Genomic DNA, 21,363 nt, shown 5'->3' with positions numbered 1-21,363 from the left:
CACACACACACACACACACACACACACACACACACACACACACACACACAAACACACACACATATTTAAGGGCATTGAAACTAATGTTTTTGGACTGAGGGGGGAACCTGGAGTACCCAGGAAAAACCCACACATGCACAGGGAGACTCACATTAATGTAGACAGTGAAGCATGATGTCAGCTTCAGCAGATAAATGACTGCAGGGAATATTTAAACATTTTGACATGAATCATTATTTGTCCATTTATGTTTTCAAAATGATTTTAACTTGGAAAGTCTCATGTAGTTGACAGCATACTTTCCTGGCTTTCTTTGAACTTCCACTAGTGAAGCAGAAGGTGGCAATGTATAAAGCAAAACACTTGAGTCTGATGAAGAAATGATCTGCTAAGCACACACCGTGCAACAGCCACACCCATGCAAGAGAATGGCTTTTGAACTGTTCACTGATTTCCATGCAGGATTAAGTGAAATATTCTGCAGCTATGATTCAAATGTTTCCTGTTAAGCATCGTAGCTGTGTCTCCGTGCACGTTTTTCTGTTTAATTTTACTTTTTACTTTTTTCATTTCCTCTGAAGAGCGTATTCAAAGGGTTTATGGAAAACTTTATGTAAAAGTAATGGATTTTCATAGTTTTAACATGCTAGTAGAAATAAAACTCTTAAAAATGCGAACTCCAGGTCTCCTCTTCTGCAGACATTGTAGAATTAAGTCTCGACATTATGCATCTGTTTTTCTGCTTGTTTATCTCGACTCTGTGGTTTTGGTTTGCTAATATGTTTGTGGTCGGCGCAATTTGCAAAAAAATGTCTCACTGTCAGGAATCTTATATATTAACACTGAGGATGAATTAACTTTTCAAACTTGTAGCTTTTTTGCCAGCTTGCCTCAAACTGGTCCTGAATTTTACAGAAAAATTAACAGAAGAGTTCCTCCTATTATGTTTGCATTTGCATAGAATGAGTACATGCCAAAATTTGGCAAAATAAGCAGAACGAGATCTTCTTCCTGTGATGGTATCATTTGATCGTGGCTACAGATATCAAATTCAGACGTAAAACAGCTTTTTTCCCATGACAGCTTTGCGCCTCACAAATAGTTTAGGTAATTTCCAAATCTAACTTTATGCTTGAATATAAATGTGGTTTTCCCATACTTTAAAACAAAATAAAATCAAAAACACAACAAAAAATATGTAATTTAAATAATGTGCTCTGGTAATTTTAGATATTATTCTGTATGTAACAGATATATTTCATTTTGAGGAGGAATTTGTCTGCAGGGAAGTTGTGTGCAGTTAAACGTTTGTGGTTTCCACTGAGCTTTAACAGTACACCAGTATTTTGTGTCTACTCGTGTGTCATAGTTCTGCTGGTGTTGTTAAAGTTTGGTGTAGAGATGAAATAGATCGCGAATCAATCTAGGGAAGTTAAACTTCAACTTCATTTTTTCCTGTTTGTTTTTCACAGATGACTTCTTCTACCCCGCCCTGCTCTCGCAGCTCTTCCCCCCAAAAGGTTTGCCACTCTCAGACCCAAACTGATGTTCTGAAGCCGTTGCTGGGCGGCGGTTCTTCTGTTGGAGGCGGGACTCTGCGAAAGAGGAGGCGGATCCTGTCCAAAGATGGCCGAAGCAACATGCGCATCGAGCACGTCAGTGGGAGGAACGCTCTCTATATGCGTGACCTCTGGACAACTTTTCTTGAAATGCCTTGGCGCTACAAGTTCTTCCTGTTTACAGCAACGTTCGCGGGGACCTGGTTTCTGTTTGGGGTTGTGTGGTACCTCGTTGCTTTGGTGCATGGAGACCTGCTGGGTGAGAGAGCAGAGGTTTTATCAAAAAAAGTACCTTTACAGTTTAACACCCCCCTCAGATCACTGGTGCACCACAGAGTTTCCATATCTATTCCATCTGAGGGCAGGATTTTGATAAGAACTGACATCAGGGTTTGTCCCGCAGTATCAGGCTATGCTTCAGACATTTCTGCGAAGATTTCCTGCCCTGTTTTTTATGAACAAACACAGTTTTACTTCTCAGTTTAAGTTGTGAATAAAGTCAAATTCTTCAGTTAAACTTTGACTCAATACTCTAGAAACTTTCAGCTCAGTTAGGGTGTCATTGCCGGTTTCGTAATGAGTCAACTAGAAAATACAGCTGAAGACAAGAATTTAGCAAAATAAGACCTAAAGCTTCTGAACAGACAAATGCATTAAAGAGTCAGTAAATTCAGGGACTATATCCATCTTTCTATCTATATGAATATCAAAGTGAAAAAGTAATTTTTCACTTTACTTTTTTTCAATTAGTAAAAAAGGTAGCTAACTTATATATATATTTATATATAGATGTTTATATATATAAGATTATAATTTTTATGATGAAGATATTCCTTTGTTATTGTTAATCATCCATCCATCCATCCATCCATTTTCTTACACCCTTGTCCCTTAGTGGGTTCGGGAGGGTTGCTGGTGCCTCTCCAGCCAACGTTCCGGGCGAGAGGCGGGGTTCACTGTTCATTGTTAATCATAAAACATATAATATAGTTCCAGTTCTCACAAAAATATGCAGTGCAGTATGATGTTTTAATTGTATACATCTGGGGAATGTAGAATCTTATTTTGCGCCTATCAGATTTAAGGTGAGGTGTTTATCTATCTAACTAAAATAAAAGACTATTAACCAAGAAATTCCAGATTTAACACACAAATTTAAAATTAAATGTTTATTTGCATGCTACTGAGTGGAACAGGTAGTATTTGGTTTCACAGCTACAACAAGCTGTTTGGCCGTCGGAGCTGTAAGATCTTCCCTGTAATTGGTCTCCAGACTTGGAGTACCTCTCGGTTGGAGTCTTGGCCCACTCCCCTTTTAGCTGTCATTGTTGCCTCCCTTCACTGATTGTCAGTGGGGCTGAAGTTCAGATTTCCTTAGCCTCTTCATGACCTCAGTTTGCTTTGCTTTAGTTACTCCTCTGTGGTTTTGCTGATATGTTTTTAGTTGTGACACATTTTCACTGTTTTGCCTCAGGGTAGAAGGCTCTCATGCAAGATTTTTAGGGTACGCCGCCCCCAACATTTTGAAGATGCCTTGTACTCTTAGCAACCAAAACAGGCCTAAAACATAAAATAGATGATAATCTTTGCTTTAGATTTTACATTCACACTACTTTTGGTTTACATTAAACCAGCTAGTTAGCTAAGTATTGAAGCAGGCAGAACTGAAAAGAATAAAATCTCATTATATGAGTGATTTTGTGCAAAAAATGTAATGAACATGTTTAGATAGATCTATCTTAACCTGTTCAAGGAAGCATAATAGGTCACTTTAAGAATGTAAGAAGGTGAGGTTTTGCTGAGTTAAGACCAGAGCTGCACACATCTATGAATAAATACGAGAGAGGAAGGGTGTGGAGAATAAAGAGCGAATAAAACTGCCGTGTCTGAAATAGTTGTCATCTGAGAGAGGGGAACTGAATATTTGAACATATCTTTTTCAGTGAACTATGAAGTCATTTCATATCATCACCAAAACCAAACACTTTTGACCTATGATCTAAAATCCCCTCACTGCCCCACAGTGCTTTTAATATGATAGTTCACTAAACAGGAACTTTTATAGCTTGCAGAAAATTCCCATGACATTTATGCATGATTTCATTTATTTATATGGGAAAAGGTGATTGTACTTCAGTGAAACAATAACTCACCACCCTGATTCAGATCTCTTAGAACCTCTATTAAATCATGAGAATCAGGTGCTGAAGTTGTAACCTACCATGCAGCTTTGACTCAAAGGCCTTTTGACACAAATACACTATCATTTGACACTAAAACCGTCCTTGATGGTTTCAGTTATTTTTTCCTGTTTTAACCTCACTGGTTTTGCAAGAGTTTCTTTGCAGCGCAGCAAAATGAGGAACTAAATAAGGTGAACAAAACTGAGAGCGTTGTTGCAGGACTATAGAGGTAGGAAAATTCAAATAAGAAAAAGTGAGATAGTGAAAAACTGTGTTAAGAACGGATGTTGCTACGCTGTGAAGCGAAGACGAAGATCTGTAGAGTTCGAACGATGTGAACTGATAGTCTGATCCCTTTCTGCTTGTTTCACCTTCTGTTTGTGCAACAGAGTCAACATGATGCACTTTTTATCTAAAGCTGGTAAATAGATGAACTGCTAACATGATAAAATCATTAGACATGAAAACATGGGTGCACTGCAAGAACAGAAAGTCTTACAAAAGTATTTTTGGTCCAGTTTCTACTGCAAATAACTTAGTACATTTGAACCTAACTTAAGAGTAACTTTTCAGCAAGATATGGAGGCTTGCTTTCAGTAATTAATTACTTAATATTGATGAAAAAGTGCATGTTCCCTTAGCAGATTATTTCATTTATAGTAAGACGTCTTTCTCAGGTTATAAGTTAATTTATCTGCCAATAGAACTAGTACTTTTTCATCAATATTAAGCAATTATTTACTTAAAATAAGCCTCTATATCTTGCTAAAAAAGCAAGATATAGAGGCAATGGTCCTGAGATATTTGCACTGCAAACCAGATCAGAATTACTTGGTAAGATTTTGTGTTTTTTCAGGGTGAAGAGTGCTCTACTTTGCAGCCCTTCACACATGCACACAAAGACGTTTTGACAGTTACAAAGAAGTGAAGCTTCTGGTTTTATTTCCTGTAAAACGGAAAACCACAAGAGTGCAATACAAATACGTTATCCTCACAAAATAATGAAGAAAAACACACCTCCTCCTCTTCCTCTGATGACTCATGTTTCCACTGTTTGGCATTACAAGAGTCCTCCAGATAATGTAGGCATCAAAAAAAGAAACGTCTGCTCCTTTACCGCAGCCTTGATGAGCTGTCGTTTTCTTTCCAGAGTTCGATCCGCCGTCCAACCACACGCCCTGTGTGATGCAGATGCAGACCCTCACAGCAGCCTTCCTCTTCTCTCTGGAGTCCCAGACAACCATCGGTTATGGTTTCCGATGCATCACAGAGGAATGCCCGGCTGCCATCATCCTCCTCATCCTGCAGCTGGTCATCACCATGCTCCTGGAAATCTTCATCACCGGCACCTTCCTGGCCAAGGTCATTAACTGAATAGAAAAATGTGGGATGAAAAGGTGTCCAATCCAATGAGCCAAACAGTTGGGATTCACAGGCCAAAAGTATTGACACCCCTTGTAGTTTTCCTCTTTTTGTTGACACTTGGCCCAATCGTGAATCTTTTCTGCACTTTTCTCTATTTGATTAAGTTTGTTCAGCTTCTATGTCCCTGATAAAGAAAAGTTGTCCCATAGAATAACGTTGCCATCATTCAATGGAGCAAAATGAACGTGTATTGTTCATTTTTGCCACTATTGGGCCACATATATCAACTTTAAGTTCAAATTTAAGTTCAAATTTTTTAATAATGGGACAATATGCACTAATGAAAATTTCCATGTAAATGCATACAATTATAGACAAGAGGCTAATTTCTATTGTGATGTGAATGTATTAAGAAAGGCATAAAACGACTTTAAAATCTTTACAAATTTGCATGTAATCAACAATGACATTTTTGACTTTCCAAGAGCCGGTTTTTAAGATGTTTTTTAATGAGATTAGAAATTAAATGTCCCTTATGTCACTCTGAGTATTATTCCAAGTGTGAGAAGCACGATCGGAAAAAGTAACTTGACTCACAGCAGTTTTCCTAAGAGGTATTGAACTTTGGTCTCATCTGACCAGAGCTGTTTGCAGTTCGAAAACATGTATAATTTTTACTTCATGTAAACTCAGTAAACTCTCTTGGTAATAAGAAAAGGTTCCAGGTCTGTAAATATGTTTGTAAGACACTTAATCCTGATTCGTCTAGGAGCAAGACAAATGTGAATTAACTAAAAATACCTGAGAAAAATAAAAACAGAGCTTTTCCCGGTCAGATTGCACGGCCAAAGAAGCGAAGTGAGACGGTGAAGTTTAGCCAGCATGCTGTTGTATCGACCCATGAAGGCCAACCCTGCCTGATGATCCGGGTGGCCAACATGCGCAAGAGTCTTCTTCTTGGATGCCAGGTTGGTGCACATGCAACTCTCAGACAAACAGGAAAAAAATGAGTCAATTTTGTTGACTCACTGTTGGATTTGTGGATTTTTAGCAAATATTTCCATGCAGAGTTGATTTTTTTTGCTGTGCAATTCTTCAAAGTGAGAATGAGTCAAACCAAAACAAGCAGTGTGTGCCATTTCATTTAGGTGACAGGGAAACTCCTGCAGACGTCCCTGACAAAGGAAGGTGAAACAGTCCGCATGGACCAGAGGAACGTGCCCTTCCAGGTGGACACTTCCAGCGACAGCCCCTTCCTCATCCTCCCCCTCACCTTCTACCACATCATCGATGACAACAGCCCCCTGAGAGCCTGGGCCGCCAAGGGTGAGCTTGGTCAAAAAAACAGTTCTTTGTTGGTATTACCACATGTTGAGGGTGTTTTGTTACGTCTCGAGGTTTTTGAGGGCTGTGCTCTTAAGAAACCCTGTTGCTTAGGCAACAAAACCGTTTTTTCCATTAGCTGTTAAGAAATAAGAACCGAAAGGGACATTGCTACATTCTGAAATCTCAATTCACTGCAGAAGCAGACCAAAATATTTATAAGGCTTCTTGGTCAAGCGTATGACACATAAAGTGTCTGCATAGCATAACATTAAGTCTAAGCTACGGTGTTATTGTTCAATTTCTGAAACATTTGCAATATTGAAGTAGCAGTGAATGAATTCATATTGTTTTTTTGAATGTTCACCAGCCTTCATATACTCAAGAAAACAGCTATAGTTGCCAGTTTTGTAACTTAATTGGTTAGAGATCTCTGATTCTCTACACCTACACCTGCCTTATGCCTGTTTAACACAATGCTCTGCAAATGCAATTTTTGTGCAGTGATGGTTTGAGGTTGATTAATTGGTGACGCATGACTAAATGATTGTATTTACTACCAAATGTAAGCGCTCAAAAGGAAGAAGTTGGGCGAAGAACTTGCAAAAGGGAAGATAAAAATAGTCTTTTGGTGATTAGTGGACTGTGGCCTTGACTTCCTTTGTTAGCGTGCTTTATATATATCTTTATATATATATATATATCTCACCTCACTCTTCACTTCCTTAATGCGCAACACAAGAATCTAGACGAGATCTACTGATACATTTTACATGTTGGATGTTTCTAGATTTACTTCAACTCCCATTTGTATTTGCTTTCTTATTCATGCATTTCTGAACTTGCTGAATCCTTGCAGGGTTTTAGAGCCAGAAGTCACCACTGGTTGTCAGTCCTTCACAGGATAAGACAAAAGCAAACAATCATGTATGCACAAACTCAGACCTACTGACAGTTTAGGATGGGCCATGAACCTTGCATTAAAGTTCAATATTCATTGGTCACAATAGAAACATGTTTTCCTGTACGGTGAAAAGCTTCTTTTGCTGCCTGAAAAAGTGACATTTAGAAGGCAGAAATATACAAATATAAGTATAAATATCTGTACTCTGAGGGGACGTTGGAGAAAATCCATAGTACCCTAAGATCAGGGATAGCATTGATTCCTTCTTCTCTCTTTACCAGTTTCTCCTCATCTTTTTTAGCTAACCTGCTAATGTTCCTTTATCAGGTGGTGGATGGACAGATCCAGAGTTGGCTGACTTTGAACTCTTGGTGATCATGAGTGCCACAATAGAGCCGACCTCCGCCACCTGCCAGGTCCGCACCTCCTACCTGCCAGACGAGATCCTCTGGGGTTACGAGTTCCCCCCCGTCGTCTCCCTCTCACAGTCTGGCAAATACGTAGCAGACTTTTCCTTCTTTGACAAAGTGGCGAAGACCAAGACGACCCCCATCTTCAAATCGTCCAGTTTGCAACACGAGTACCAGAGCAACGGAGGCGGACCCGTGTCTGAGGTGACAGACCCGGAGAAGATTCGTCTGGAGCAGAGCTACAGGGAGCAGCGAGGCGAAGACCGAGGCCGAGTCAGAGACGGCCCCACAAGCGTTCGCATCAGCAACGTCTGAGCAGCTAAACTGGCTGAAAGTCAGACATTTTGTAGCAGAACAACATGAGAGTTTGTGAAACTTTTCACACATGTAAGACAAAGATTGTTTTCATTTTTTATCAAAATGACTTAAGGCAAACACGGATGGTACTGCGTTTTGTAAGGAAATATTTGCTAAAACTGCTGTGGTTTATTCTCATCTTGTCACTTATGATGGAATATCTAAAAAACTCTATGCTAAAAGAGTCAAGTAAGGAAAAAATTAAGTGTAAATCGAACATAATTAATCTCAGATTAGACTGAAAGATGTAAAATCTAAAAAGTTCTACCTTCATACTTTTTGCCATTGTCTCACCATCACATTTTTCCTTGCATACTTCGAGATGATCTGACTGTCCAGGACTGAATGCTCAGAGCTCCATATCATGTCCATAGGTGCCTCCAATTTGCTTAAATTGTTTTCATCTCATTTAATCAGAAAATGTCTCCCTCCTCCCTACCATGTCAGTCACTCCAAATATTCACTCACACAGTGAATCTTTATCAAAGCAGACAGAGTGTCTGCGTGGCATAGCATGAGATAAAGTCATAATATCGCCTCATTGTTGGAACCTTTGAAACTGAAACATTTTTAACGTATAATGTTTGTATGAAAAAAGCTTTTCGAAGCTTTTTCCATCTTTCTTGTGATAATTTTCTATATGATCCAACTAAGAACTTAAGAGAGAATTTGAAAAAAACCTGCAACAACCTGGAGGCATGAGTGCTCAACCTTAAACTCTTTGTTGAATCTCTGCTTGATTCGTTTCTAACGTTCAGTTTTCTTTGGTAGGAGTTTAATATCATCCAACTTCTTGACCTGGAAACATTTCCCATGCCCTCTGTGCTCACAGACTCACTGATTTATAAAATTGAGTAGAACCTGGTTTTTCACACCGTGCAAAACTGTGAAGCTGGTCTTTGGCTGATTTACTTGGATGGTGAAAAATAAAATTCTTCTTTATCGTCAGCTTTCTATTATAATCCATAGATGTTTGGACTTTTAGTCTTATTTATGTTTCTGTTGCTTATTTCTTTACTTCTATTCTCCTTCTTGCCATCTTAGTTGTTTATCCCTTGTCTCAGATCAGCTGCTTTATTGTTTCTGTTTTGGATTTCGTCATGTTTCTTTCTGTCAGCTGAAGGTTTTGGGTGAAATGTAGCATGAGGAAATGTTCATGACTTTAACTACAGTCTAGTCTCATATCATCTGAGGGAAAAGTAACTCTCAGAATGATTCGGTCACCAGCCTGTTTCACTTTGGTTGGTGTTCATTTGCTGATGATCTGTGGTGGTTTTGTGCCAAACTTTCCATCTGTAACTGTGGCTAAAAGTTCCAGTTTCTTCCCATCAGACCATAACGGGCTTTTAGACAGAACTTTTCTTTCGAAGGAAATGTTTTTACCATGCAGTTCTACCCAGGAATATGAAAAATCCCTGACGTTGCTGTCACATGTAGATCATAATACTTCTGTGTTCTTGTTTTCCTGTGGCATGACGCATCTATAATATTTCTCATACAATCCTCCTCACAAAGGCTTATGAGTTTTTGCTTAACTGTTTATCCAAGAAGCCTGAATGTTTAAATTGTTTTAAAAAGTGCCTAAAAGTTTCGATTAAGGGTGTGCACATGTCGGCAACTTTTTTATTTTTTCTATTTTCCTTTTTCAGTAGTGTAAGGTTTTGCTACATCAAAGGGGGAAAGGATTTATCCTGGCCACATTTTTATATGTCACAAAAATCAGGTATTTCACCAGGGGTCAGAAGACGTTTTTATGTTCACTCTTGTTGAAAACAGACATCTCTGAAAGCAAATGAAGCACAAAGTTAGCAAATATGACAATACATGAAAACAACTGTTTTGTGAATGTAGACAACAAAAGCTGATTTTCCGTAAACACCCATTTATCTGAGGTACAATGATGTAAAAGCTGAAAGGTCAGAGACTTATTCTGGTCTCTTTAGGTACTTCCCAGAGCACTGAAGCATCACCTTGTGAGAGACTTACTCACTCAATAGAGAGACAACCTGAATGTGTATTTTTAAAAATGTGAAAAACAGAAGTAAGGGAGTAAACACAAAATACCCGTAATTTCAGAGAAAAACATTTTTCCCCTCCTCTGTTCAAGTGAATGTGTTGTAATTTTCTGCACTTTTAAAAGTGCTTAACTAAACCCAAAAGGGAAATTGCTTAAGAAGCACACAGCTACGGTTTGTTGAGCAGAAAGTCATATGACTTTAAGTATTTTCTTCTTATATGGTAAGAAAAAATAGCACCAAGCTCCAAAGTCTCACCCTCAACTTCCTCCTGAACATCTGATTATTTTAAAATTTCCTGTTGCAAAGTTTGCAGTGGAAACTGTTCAGAAATGTATCTCAATTTTAGAGTTCCTCATTGTGCATTTTAGTGCTGAATGTAATTTTTTTTGTTAAACTACAATATGACATGTTTCTGTATCAAATGAACATTGTAGCACTTTATTGAAGTAAATAATGATTATTTGCACCTTCAGTAGATTAGCTGACAATTTGTCAAACCTTACCATTTGTAAAATATTCCACTGAAAGCACTATGAGTTTATATAGACCCACTTCTTTACAGCTGCTGTAAATTTAAAAAGATAGTCAGAAACCTGCTGTTTCTCTGTCGACGACGTACAAATGAACAAACTCCAGTGGATGTAAATACTCATGTAGAGATGTCGTGTCTGTGCCTTTAAAAGTGAAGAAAGTACGATTGTTTTAAGCGTTGGGTGTGATCACTGCATAAAGAATTGCTGGAGTAACTAATTCTGTGAAATAAAATCAAAAGCATCTTATCAAAGCTCCTTCTACACATATAAATATGAACATATCTGAACAATAAGGGCTAAGATATAGGAATGTAAAAATAAGAATGCCATATAAAGAAAAGGTGGTTGTGACTGATATGCGAAATAAGGTGTGGTGTATTTTCTTTTAGTTCTTTGAATTTCATATTTCAAATGAGGTAATTTTTTAACAACTGGTCTAATAAAGCTTATTGTGAAATAATTCATTTGGCTTGTGTCTTTTGTTCTAATTTGATCAAAACTGAATTCCCAAATAGTTTCAATTTAATACAAAACCCAGAGACATTGTAAAAAACAGATAATAATGAGCATAAAGATAAAAAAGAGCAAATATCTAAAACTGTGATGCATTTCTGATGAGTATAAGTGAATATAAGTGATAAAATCATCACAATAAAGTATCAATTCAGTTCTGTATTTTATAGCAGCAATTCAATAAAAATGTCATAATTCTGTTGGTTTTCTAATTGCGTTGACTTTATCAGATTGTATCAAGTCATTAACTTGTAGGATTTATTCTTCCTGGATGTAGCGAAAGTGGATAATAGCCGGTATTGTGTTGCTGACTTTGCAGCAATCCCTCATACGGAGCAAGGATGCAGCGACAGTAAAGAGGAAAAACTCTCCTTTATCAGGAAGAAACGTCCAGCTGCTTCTACAGAGAGAAAAACAGAGAACTTAAAGTTAAAAGTTTAAATAAAAGCAAATAATGCAAAATTAAAGAATAGTAGGAAAATGTAGCAGAGTGAGAAAATGTGGTCAGCAGGCTAAGACTTTAGCAGTATAACTATAGAGATAACTCAGAAAAACATAAGTAAGATTAACTGAAAGTTTTACCAAAATATAAACTTTTAAATCTAATATAAAAGTAGACATTATGTCGGCTTCACAGTCTAAAAGTGGAAGCTGGAGCCAAAACAGTCAATTATGAACATGAACAACCACAGCTTTTTGGAAAATGGAGTTCAGATTAAAACAATTGATCTGCCCAAATTTTTATTTTGTAATTTTGAAATCTTTTATTTAGAAAATTCCAGAATTTGCACATAATTTATATTTTTGTTTGTCTGATAATTTTAAATATTGGATCACATGTTATTACTCAGTTCTTGACCAGCCTTTTTAAAAAAATACTTGTTCGCTCCTTTGTGGCTATTCAACCCACCTTGCACAGTCAACACCCAAAGCTGATCACCGCCAAACTTACAGGATCAAAATATCTCCTGAGTAAAACCTGCAAGGCAACATGAAGTGGACTAAGTCATGCTCAGATCAAAAGAAGTTCAGGAACAGATTGGAAACATTAGCATCATCTGCAAAATATTTCTATCATTAACCCACAAACACAAGCCTTAAACACATACAGCTCTGAGTTTTTAGAAATGATGACAACAGTTAGTGTGGTGTTGCAACACTTGGTGATTAAAATCTGTCTGAAGTTTCCCAAAGTTCTTTTCAAAACAATAATGGTGGATGAACTCAGTGATGCTGTTGGCTTAGCAAGAAAACTGAAGTTAAATTGGATACATTATCTTCTTATTCTTCTAGTTTGAAGTTATGTCTTAAGATTTAAAATCCTGTCCCTGGCTGTTTGCAGAAATAACCAGAATGAAATGTTTTGTAGCTGCTTTGCTGCTTCTCTACCTGGACAACTTGAACCATGAATTTTGCTCTAACGGCGAAAAGTCCAGCCATCAATTTGACCTTAAACTCTTGGGTTGAGCAGCAGGATAATTATCTAAAGAACACCAGCAAGTCCATCTCTGAATGACTAAAATAAATAAATAAATAAATAAATAAAAGAAAATTAAGGTAGTTCAAATCTGGATCCAACTGTGATCCTGTAGTACAACTTCAAAAAATTTGTTAAATTCAGATAATTTCTTTGCAAGTAATGGGAAACTAAAGACACAGGATGTCTGTGCGTGTGTGTGTGTGCGTGGGGGGGTATGAGAACAATTACTGGATGTGTGAAGTTTTATTTAACGTTCCCCCTGAATTGAGGAAACTGTGGCTCAGTTTTAGACGTTGTGCTTCCGGATGTCGCAGAGTTGACACAAAGCCATGGCAGCGGTTGTTCTGCTTCTTCTCCTCCCTGCACTGGTGGATTCAATTGAAGGTAAAATTTATGTTATTTATTACAAAAGTGCTTAACAGTTGCTGTAACATGCTAACATTTCAAATGACAAAGATGTGGAGCTGTAAAAAGAAAAACGTTTATGAAAGAAAGTTCAGCTGTCAAAATGTGTTTATTGTGAAAATTGTAATAGAAGCTTTTCCGAAAAATTCATTTCAGTAATATAACAAACGTAAAAAAACAGTTAAATAAAGATAACATTTAAATAGATGTGTTTTTTAATTATAGTTTTATATTTTAGATTGCTGCCGCCATCAGTCATGAATGTACATCTGTGGTTTGCAACAGATGAATAAATGTGAAGTTAATACTGATAAAACATTGTTGTGAATGAAACACCCTTCAATTGTTTCAACTTAAATTTAAAGTAGATGTTAATAAATATTAACCATTGAGCTCTGGCTCGTCTGATAAGGCAGCAAATTATTTACACTTTATGAAATTGTTGCTTTGACTGATCAGAGTTATGAAAATTATAAAACTCAGCACTGACAAGTAATTTCTAGGTGGCTCAAGTTCTGAGAAAACCTTTAAATGCTCTTTATAGATGTTTAATTTTCTGTTATTTTTGGCGGGCTTGTATTGAAGTCTAGTAGTTTTCTTTAGGTTGATGCAGTTCAGCACCATCGTGTCGCAATGCAAAGATCTTGATCTCTACTTTTTTCATGTTCTGTTTTCAGTTTATTTAGATTTATTATTGTCCTTATGCAGCTTTCAAAATGCCTTAGTAAGCAACTGTTTCTCTGAAGTACAGGACAAGTACAAACAAAGTATAATTTGCTTAACTGTCTCTAAAATGCTAAGGCAGTGGAGAGATGGAGAAGATGAAAAGAAAACAAGAAGTGGTTGACATGTGATTGTTTATTGGTTTCAAAGATTGGGATAAAAAAAAGGCTTTTCAATATTTTTTCTTGACTGAAAGCAGGACAGCAGGAATGTGTTGGACTGTGGATGATGTTTGTGACGCTGCTTTGACTGAGCCTCATAGATCTGGTTCAGATCAGTGAACGGTTTCCTACAGAGCTCTTTGCTGCCTCACAGTGATTTCTTGATGTACTTTTGTCTTTTTTTGAGCTGCTGTGTGTTTTGTCCTGCTGTCTTGTCCAGGACAGACTTTTGATATTAATTAGTTTCTTCCCTGGGTAAATAATAAATAAATTAATTGATAACAGTGTGAAGTAGTACATGATGACAGTTCTGTCATGGCTACTTTTGCATTATAATTAGCTAAAAAAAATATATAAAAAGTGTCAGAGTGGTTTCTGTGGAGCAGGTTCTCAACGGATTAAAAATAAAAAGCTCTAGCAGAGAGGTTTCAGTTTCAAAAAAAGAAATCAGTTTAACAGAACAGAAATGTTCTCTGGGTTGACTTCATACAAATTCCAAATATAAACGTTATCTTAAGGTGGAAAAACTGTTTCACTTCTCACTCCTTCAATACAAGCACTCAGTGCCCATACCCTTTAAGTGTCTTCACAATTAATCATATTATAACAAAAAACCTCAACAAACAGTAGGCTAGAGAAAATAAGCAAGTGATCTCAAATAATATTAGAAAAGTGTGGTGTGCATTTGTATTCAACCACTTTTAATTTTATATGAATTTAGTGCAGCCCATTTACTTTAGATGTTTCTAAATTTGTAAAGCAAAACAGTTGTTTCCAATTTAATCTCAGTTTAAATGCAGCTTTTCTACTAATTATTTGTAGGTTTGTTGGAAAACAGCAGTGAAGACAAAGAAACACAACAGGGAAAAAGTTGTGGATACATTTAAAAAGGATTAAATTATAAAACAATATCTCAAATTCAGAACATCTCTTGGAACACTGCTCAGTACATCATTTGGAAATTGACATAGTAGGTGGTAAAACTGTAAAATGAAGCATAAGAGAATCAGCCAACAGGAACATGATAACCCTGGAAGATGAATGAGGGAGATCTTCAGACTGAAAAATAAAATCATGAAGAAGTAGAAATTTGAAAGCTATATGAGAAAAGATAACTTAATGACTGCTGGTGAAGGACTTCAGCCATTTGATCCTGGTCTGTTGGATTAAGGATGCATCTAAAAGTTGCAGGTCGGTAGCTCTCGAGGAGTGGGCTTGTGCAGCCCTGTGCTAGAAGCTCTGACAGACCTGATAGTGATGTGCAGGTTCACCTTCCAGCAGAAAAACACTAAACATACAGAGCTACAATTTACATATCAATGTTAAAATGACCCAGTCAAAGTACAGACCAAATCCGGTTGGGAACTTTGGCAGAAGACTTGAAAGTTGATGTTCACAGACACTGGGGGAGAGGAAACTGACAACCAACAATAAAATTATTTACAGACGGATCTGTTGGTTTGATCACTGAAAGATTTTAGATTTGTAAAGATTTCTGTTGGGAAGGAAAATAAAGACTGGAAATTTTGTGATTTGTGATAACAAGATTATCATCCACTGACAGAAAACAACTTATTCAATGAAGTCAGTACTATTGTGAGGATTTGAGTTTTCTGTGTGTTTATTTTCTAGATTTTGTTTCCCTGTGAGGCTCTGTGGTGTCCTGTCTCTTCCCCATTGATTGATCCTAGCTGTGTCTAGTTTCTTGATTACTCCCTGTCTATTTAAACCCACCTGTGTCTCATGTTGGGTCCTTGTCGTGTTTTATGTCAGTTAGTTTGCTGCCTGTTTTCCCTGTGCTGTTGGTGTTTTTTGGTTTTTGGATCTTTGTGGACTTTATTACCATTAAATTCTCTTCTGTTATGTCAACCTGGGTTGGTTGCATTCATCCTCACCACCACCAACCACAGATCATAACAACTATCACTAGTTTCTGCCTTATGTTTATGTTATTGAAACATGGCATATAAATAAAATAAAGAATCATAGTGAAGTGATCAATATAAATGTAATTATAGTTGGACATTATATTATCTATACAATACATATGTAAATAATTAAATGGTTAGATGAATTATTTATTGATTCTAATTGACCAAACTTGTAGCTCTCTATAGGAACTTACTTTATAAACCTCTTCTCTGCTTTGCTGCTTTGAACGTTATCTCATGATGCTCCAGAGACTTATCATGATATAATTTTTTATTATTATTGAAACATAACTAAACTGTTGTCTTTCAGGTTCTGAACTTCGGTTTGTGAAATCTGGATCGAACCTCCTACTGGAAGCAAAGACAGATGATATTGTCAATGATGACATTTTTTTTTGGAAATTTAATAACAGTGATGTACTTGTAACATTTATTCCTCCCAGAGAGCCTAAAATCAAATATACAGAAAGAACTGATTTTTTTCAACAAAACTACTCTTTGCTATTGAGAAATGTGCAACACAACAACACTGGAAACTATAAGGCAACAGCAACAGGAAACATAGAAAAAACTGTAGGTGAATACACAGTTATAGTCCAAGGTAAGTTTTCTCTTATTTGCTTCCTGTTTTGAAATAATTTCTAAATGTTTTTATAGCGCCCCATTTTAAAAACAATCAAATCTTGTTTTCCCTCAGATCCAGTGTCTCCAGTGAATCTAACAGTGACCTGCATTGATCGACGCTTCAATAACTTCACGGCAACGTGTAGAACAGCGGATTCTCAAATTAATGGAACTTTTCAATGCAACAACATAACCTGCCGTTTACTGAACCAAACACACCTGAAGGACTCATCTCTGAAGATCTATCTAGAGGAAAGCTTGATAACCTGTAACCATAGTAACAACGTGAGCCAGGAAAAGAGTGTAAAGAATGTTTCATCTCTCTGTGAAAATCTGCCAGGTAAGATTTAAGGAAAAGATTTAGGTTCTTTAAATCAAAGTATTTGGCATATTAATGTTTTACATAGTAAAACATAAAGCAATTCATCATATGAATAGACACACATGCATACATGCACATAAACAAATATCTATTTTAAACCACTAAGAAACCGAAGTGGGTTCAATTTCTTTCATTTGTGCATAACCCTAATACCTACCCAAACCTTAACCTGGACTGGTATAGTAATGTTATTTTTATCTAACAGGTAATCTGGAGTTTTACAGTCTGTATTTTTGTTTTCTTCTTATTTTACATTTTTGAAAACCCAGATGAAAGTGTAAAGACTTTTATTGGAACAGCAAAGTAATTCAAGGTGCTGCTGTTCTGATCTATGGACATTTTCTCTTTAAATGGTGAATGGACTGAAATGATATAGTGATTTACTGGACCTACTGACCATTAACTAAACGCACTTTTATATCGATCTGCATTCACTGAGTATGTTAAACTGTATAGAAATATAAAATTAGTTTTATTTTGCTATATTTATACTGCCTTTCTGTATGAACCTCCAAATATTAAAGTGTTATTGGCTGGAGAACATGATAAATAGCCAATAATAGCTTATATATTTTTTGTTTTTAGCAACTATATTTTTTCTGGGCTGTCAGAAGATTTGACATCCTAGCATTAAAGTTGTAAAATAGAAAGTAAGCTTGACTAAAGCATTCCTAATGTTTTTATTCTGTTTTCCATCTTTCCACAGTCACCAGCACAGCCACCATAGTTGGAGGGTCAGTTGGAGCATTTGTGCTGCTAGTGTCATCTATTATATGCTTTGTGGTCATAAAGTGTAAGTACCTCTTAATTTTCTCCCACAATCAGATTATTGTCTCTAAGAACATCAACCTAGAGATAAATACAAAATGATTCAACCAATTGACAGATTTAGGTTTAAAATATTCTTTTAGTTGACAATAATGTTTGTTCTGGTGGGAAGTTACAAGTGTTGAAGTCTCAACTTATATCTGTGGAACAAGTTAAAGATTATAGTGATGGCAAGGAGGGCTTACAACCTCAAAGATTTGGGTGATAAAATAATGATTTTTATCAATACCATGATGAATATCAGCACAATATATAGTGTATTTTGTTTTTATGTCAAAAGATTAACTTCAAAATGCATTCCCTTGAGCTTTTAGTATTTTATAATTGTATTTTTTCAATAGAAAAAACGTTATTTTCTTGAGAAGGGTATAAATTATTTTTAACATGGCATTTTTATAACTTTGTTTGAATAATAAAAAAAAATAACTGAAATCTACCAGGGGTATGAATAATATTGGGCTATACCAATCAGAGTAATCGGAGTATTTAAAATGAATTATTCACACAAAATGTGTAATAATATAACAATAAAAATAGATAATAATTAGATTTTGCCTGCAAAATGGGATGAGTTTTTCTTTTCTTTATCAGTTGTAAGCATATTTAGTTGAAAATCCAAGTAAATGTGCTTAATGACTTTTGTACATGATTATGTTGGGTGTATAAATGTTAAAATATATATTTCTAAGATTAATTGTTTGAATTTAAATTTTCCATTACAGTTAAAGTAGAATCGTCCTACAAGTCTTTTTAGCAATTAAATAAGTGTTTCAGCCTGTGGTTTAGTGGGATTTTTCCAGCAAAGAGAAGGACATCAGGAGAAAGGTCTGAGAGCAGCAACTTGGACACCTAACAGACTGGCACTCTACAGAGAGTTTTAAAATCACTCTGTGGTTAGCCCAGTCCCTTTGTATTTTTGTCACAGTGGAGAATGAATTCTTGTAACAGAACTTTAAATTAAAAGTCATTATTCTGGCAGAATTTGGTTGTTTTCCGTTTTTGTTTTGACCACCATCTATTCCCCTGATGTGAATGCATATTGGGTTGGTTCAGGAAGGCAAAACATTTTTAAAGATTGATTAGACTGTCGGTTTTAAGTGATCTTTAGTTTCACTGTGTGATTTTTGTTGGCATTGTCACGCCCCGCTCAAAGGCGAGGACAAAAAAGGGAGACAGACGAGCGGATCTACAGAAACAATAATTTATTTGTTTACAAAATACGCTCTGGGAGATCAGGCCAGCCAGTCAGAGAGAAGTGTGGGCCAATGCTGCTCGTTCCAGCCTGGTCCGGAGGGCAATCAAGCAGACAGTGACTGACTAGACGTCTGCTTTTATCATCTGCCGGTGTGTCCAATTAACAGGACTAGACTAGGACTAGAGACACCTACTGGACAGGATGGGATCGTCACAGCATATTTTCAACATATCTGTCAAGATAATGTTGTGCTTTGTAGGTCACACACATGTGGAAAACACAACTAAACAAAACATTTTATTACCTGGGAAACTTTGTCCTTCCAAGTTCTATGTCTTGATTGTCTACCTGCTGCTTCCAGTAGTTGCCTGTCTCAGAATTAGTGTGAACTCTAGGTTTCCATCCTCCTGCCTTACGTTGGGCTGGGACTCTCCTTGAATATTCCATTTATTTCCATTATTCTGTGGCTAAACATTGTTAAACATTGATTATGAAAAATCTACTTTCATTTATTTGCCTTTGCGAAGGCAAATAGGTGGCAAGTTAAGATGTTTTCTGTTTGCTGTAGTGATGAGCAGTGCGTTTAGTTTTAGGTGTTACATCAACATCGATGAAGTGGTTTATATTTGAGGCTTTGCACCAAAGCTTGTTTTTAAGAATCGTCTGTTGTAAAATGACTTCAGTGTTTTGAAAAATAATTTACAGGCCAGTTGTGATTTAATGTTTCTATGCTGTGATGATGTTCAATTTATAGCAGTTTTCCTTTCAAACATTAATTTTTAACTGGCTAAAAAGATACAAAAATAACAAAAAATCAATGACATTGTGCTGTTATCTCCAATTTAACACTTAAATTACTTTATTACGTGATGTTAGTTTGCTTAGAGCATCACTTTAAAAGAAAATTGTGAGTTCAAACTACAAAACTTTATTCTTTATGACTGACCTGCAGGTAAAAGAAAGAGGAGCGCAAATACAGTGTATGAAGTTCCTCAGGTAAGCAGAAAAGAAAAACTCTCCCTATTTGCTTGTCAAAATAATCAAGACATTTACAAAAGAACTCTTTTGAGATAAAAAAATAATCTAGGCTTAAAAGGAGCAGAAAAACAAATTTTTAGCAGAAACAGTTTGCAGCAAATTCAATTTTACTCTGATCTTTGTGTTTATATTTTTAATGAGAGCTTCCACAAAATGCCACCCAGAGAATGTTAAGATCTAAAGCTGTGTTTTTTTCTCTTTATCTTTCTTTATAGGAACCTCCACAGCATAACCCATATGCAAACCCTACAGAAATGACTGAATGTCCTTCCCCAACATCAACCTATGCCCTGGTGCAGTTCTCCAATCCTCCTGTGCAGCTCAACGAAACCAGAACCTCCACAACCCCGCAGCCTGAAACTATTTATGCTCAAGTTGACAGAGCTGCCAAGTCCAAATCAAATCCTGCTGCTGCCAACAGATGACAGAGAAAGAAAATCAAAATGGACAATGTATATAACTGTTTTAATTGTGCCAAAAATGATCATAAACTGCCGTATAATTCCAAAATACACTCGCTTGAACTTTTGGTATTTTATTTTTCAGTTTGTGAAAATTAAAATTTTTTGCTATTTTTTGCACATTTTTGTATTCTATACTTATTGCTGCTACAGGTTCTGTTTCTTGTTGAGGTGCTTAAAAGTAAAACATATTTTAATTAAATAATCGGTTTTAGGAATAAAATGTTATTACTGAATTTTGTGTTAACTTAGAAAAAGCCACACAAGAGACATTCAAAGACAAGAGTAGAATGTTTGTGCATTTTCACAATTTCTGCTTTAAACAACATCCTCATGTTTCTCTGGAAATAAGTGAATGATCTGAAAATATAAATAATATTCTTAAAATTTCTGAGTTATAAAGCAGCAGGATTTACCTAGGAGGTAAAACTCTATTAATATCAAAATATTTTCTTTCGTTTAGTTCTTGATCTTCTCAATCGTGTCTGTGCTGCAGTTGCATGAATCACCACAAGAGGGAGAGCAACCAGGTCAGATAGATATGAAATGTCTAACCGTTAATTGAACCTCTGGAAAATATGTGTAAAAGGCTTAAAGATCTTCCAGGGATATTGTGCTTTGAAGACCAGTTGAGCCTATGAGAAACTGCTTGCAAGCGGAAATGTCAAAGCCTCTACAACAGGGAAAGCAGGTTGCTTTTAATTGAGAATATATGGAACCGATAAAGGGAACAAAAGAAACATTGTGTCTTGTTAAGATGTGGTGAATGTTTGATAAGTATTTGGTTGAGAAATTATACCAGTGTTACTTCAGAATTTGGTTAAAACATTAGACATTAAGGATATAAAAGATTTAAGAACAAACTTACTGAGATCAAGACAAATCTAAAATCTTTAAAGAAAGAATTGCTTTCTGGAAGAATAAATGTGTTTTTCTCCCCCCAATCTGGGATAAGCAGGAGGCGCTCTGC

General features: G+C 36.3%; 2 protein-coding genes across 2 annotated transcripts in view; both read left to right on the top strand.

Annotated features, from left to right (window-relative positions):
• The window catches only part of LOC103479508 (potassium inwardly rectifying channel subfamily J member 10), a 17,966-nt gene extending 8,188 nt beyond the window's left edge, over positions 1 to 9,778 (top strand). Inside the window, exons 2-6 of the mRNA XM_008433983.2 lie at positions 1,473 to 1,818; positions 4,893 to 5,104; positions 5,944 to 6,075; positions 6,256 to 6,433; positions 7,662 to 9,778. Of these exons, the coding sequence (XP_008432205.1) occupies positions 1,473 to 1,818; positions 4,893 to 5,104; positions 5,944 to 6,075; positions 6,256 to 6,433; positions 7,662 to 8,059 (1,266 nt within the window). The 3' untranslated portion in view covers positions 8,060 to 9,778. The remainder of the gene's footprint in view (positions 1 to 1,472; positions 1,819 to 4,892; positions 5,105 to 5,943; positions 6,076 to 6,255; positions 6,434 to 7,661) is intronic.
• Positions 9,779 to 12,911: 3,133 nt separating this feature from the next.
• LOC103479507 (SLAM family member 6) lies at positions 12,912 to 21,329 on the top strand. Its single transcript, XM_008433982.2, has 6 exons — positions 12,912 to 13,029; positions 16,176 to 16,466; positions 16,563 to 16,829; positions 17,578 to 17,664; positions 19,847 to 19,890; positions 20,148 to 21,329. The coding sequence occupies exons 1-6, from the start codon at positions 12,975 to 12,977 to the stop codon at positions 20,355 to 20,357; spliced, it is 954 nt and encodes a 317-aa protein (XP_008432204.1). The 5' UTR covers positions 12,912 to 12,974; the 3' UTR covers positions 20,358 to 21,329.
• Positions 21,330 to 21,363: the final 34 nt, after the last annotated feature.

The sequence above is a fragment of the Poecilia reticulata genome, linkage group LG17 (assembly GCF_000633615.1).
Source record: "Poecilia reticulata strain Guanapo linkage group LG17, Guppy_female_1.0+MT, whole genome shotgun sequence".
In the NCBI taxonomy this organism is placed as follows: Eukaryota; Metazoa; Chordata; class Actinopteri; order Cyprinodontiformes; family Poeciliidae; genus Poecilia; species Poecilia reticulata.
The sequence above is the reverse complement of the archived record's forward strand: the minus strand, read 5'-3'. Positions and strand labels throughout refer to the sequence as shown.

Bases quoted from the DNA above. Each gene is read 5' to 3' on its own strand.
- LOC103479507 (XM_008433982.2), top strand. From the start codon at position 12,975: ATGGCAGCGGTTGTTCTGCTTCTTCTCCTCCCTGCACTGGTGGATTCA. The intron at 13,030-16,175 runs GTAAAATTTATG...GTTGTCTTTCAG, and splicing joins ACTGGTGGATTCAATTGAAG to GTTCTGAACTTCGGTTTGTG. The intron at 16,467-16,562 runs GTAAGTTTTCTC...GTTTTCCCTCAG, and splicing joins ATACACAGTTATAGTCCAAG to ATCCAGTGTCTCCAGTGAAT.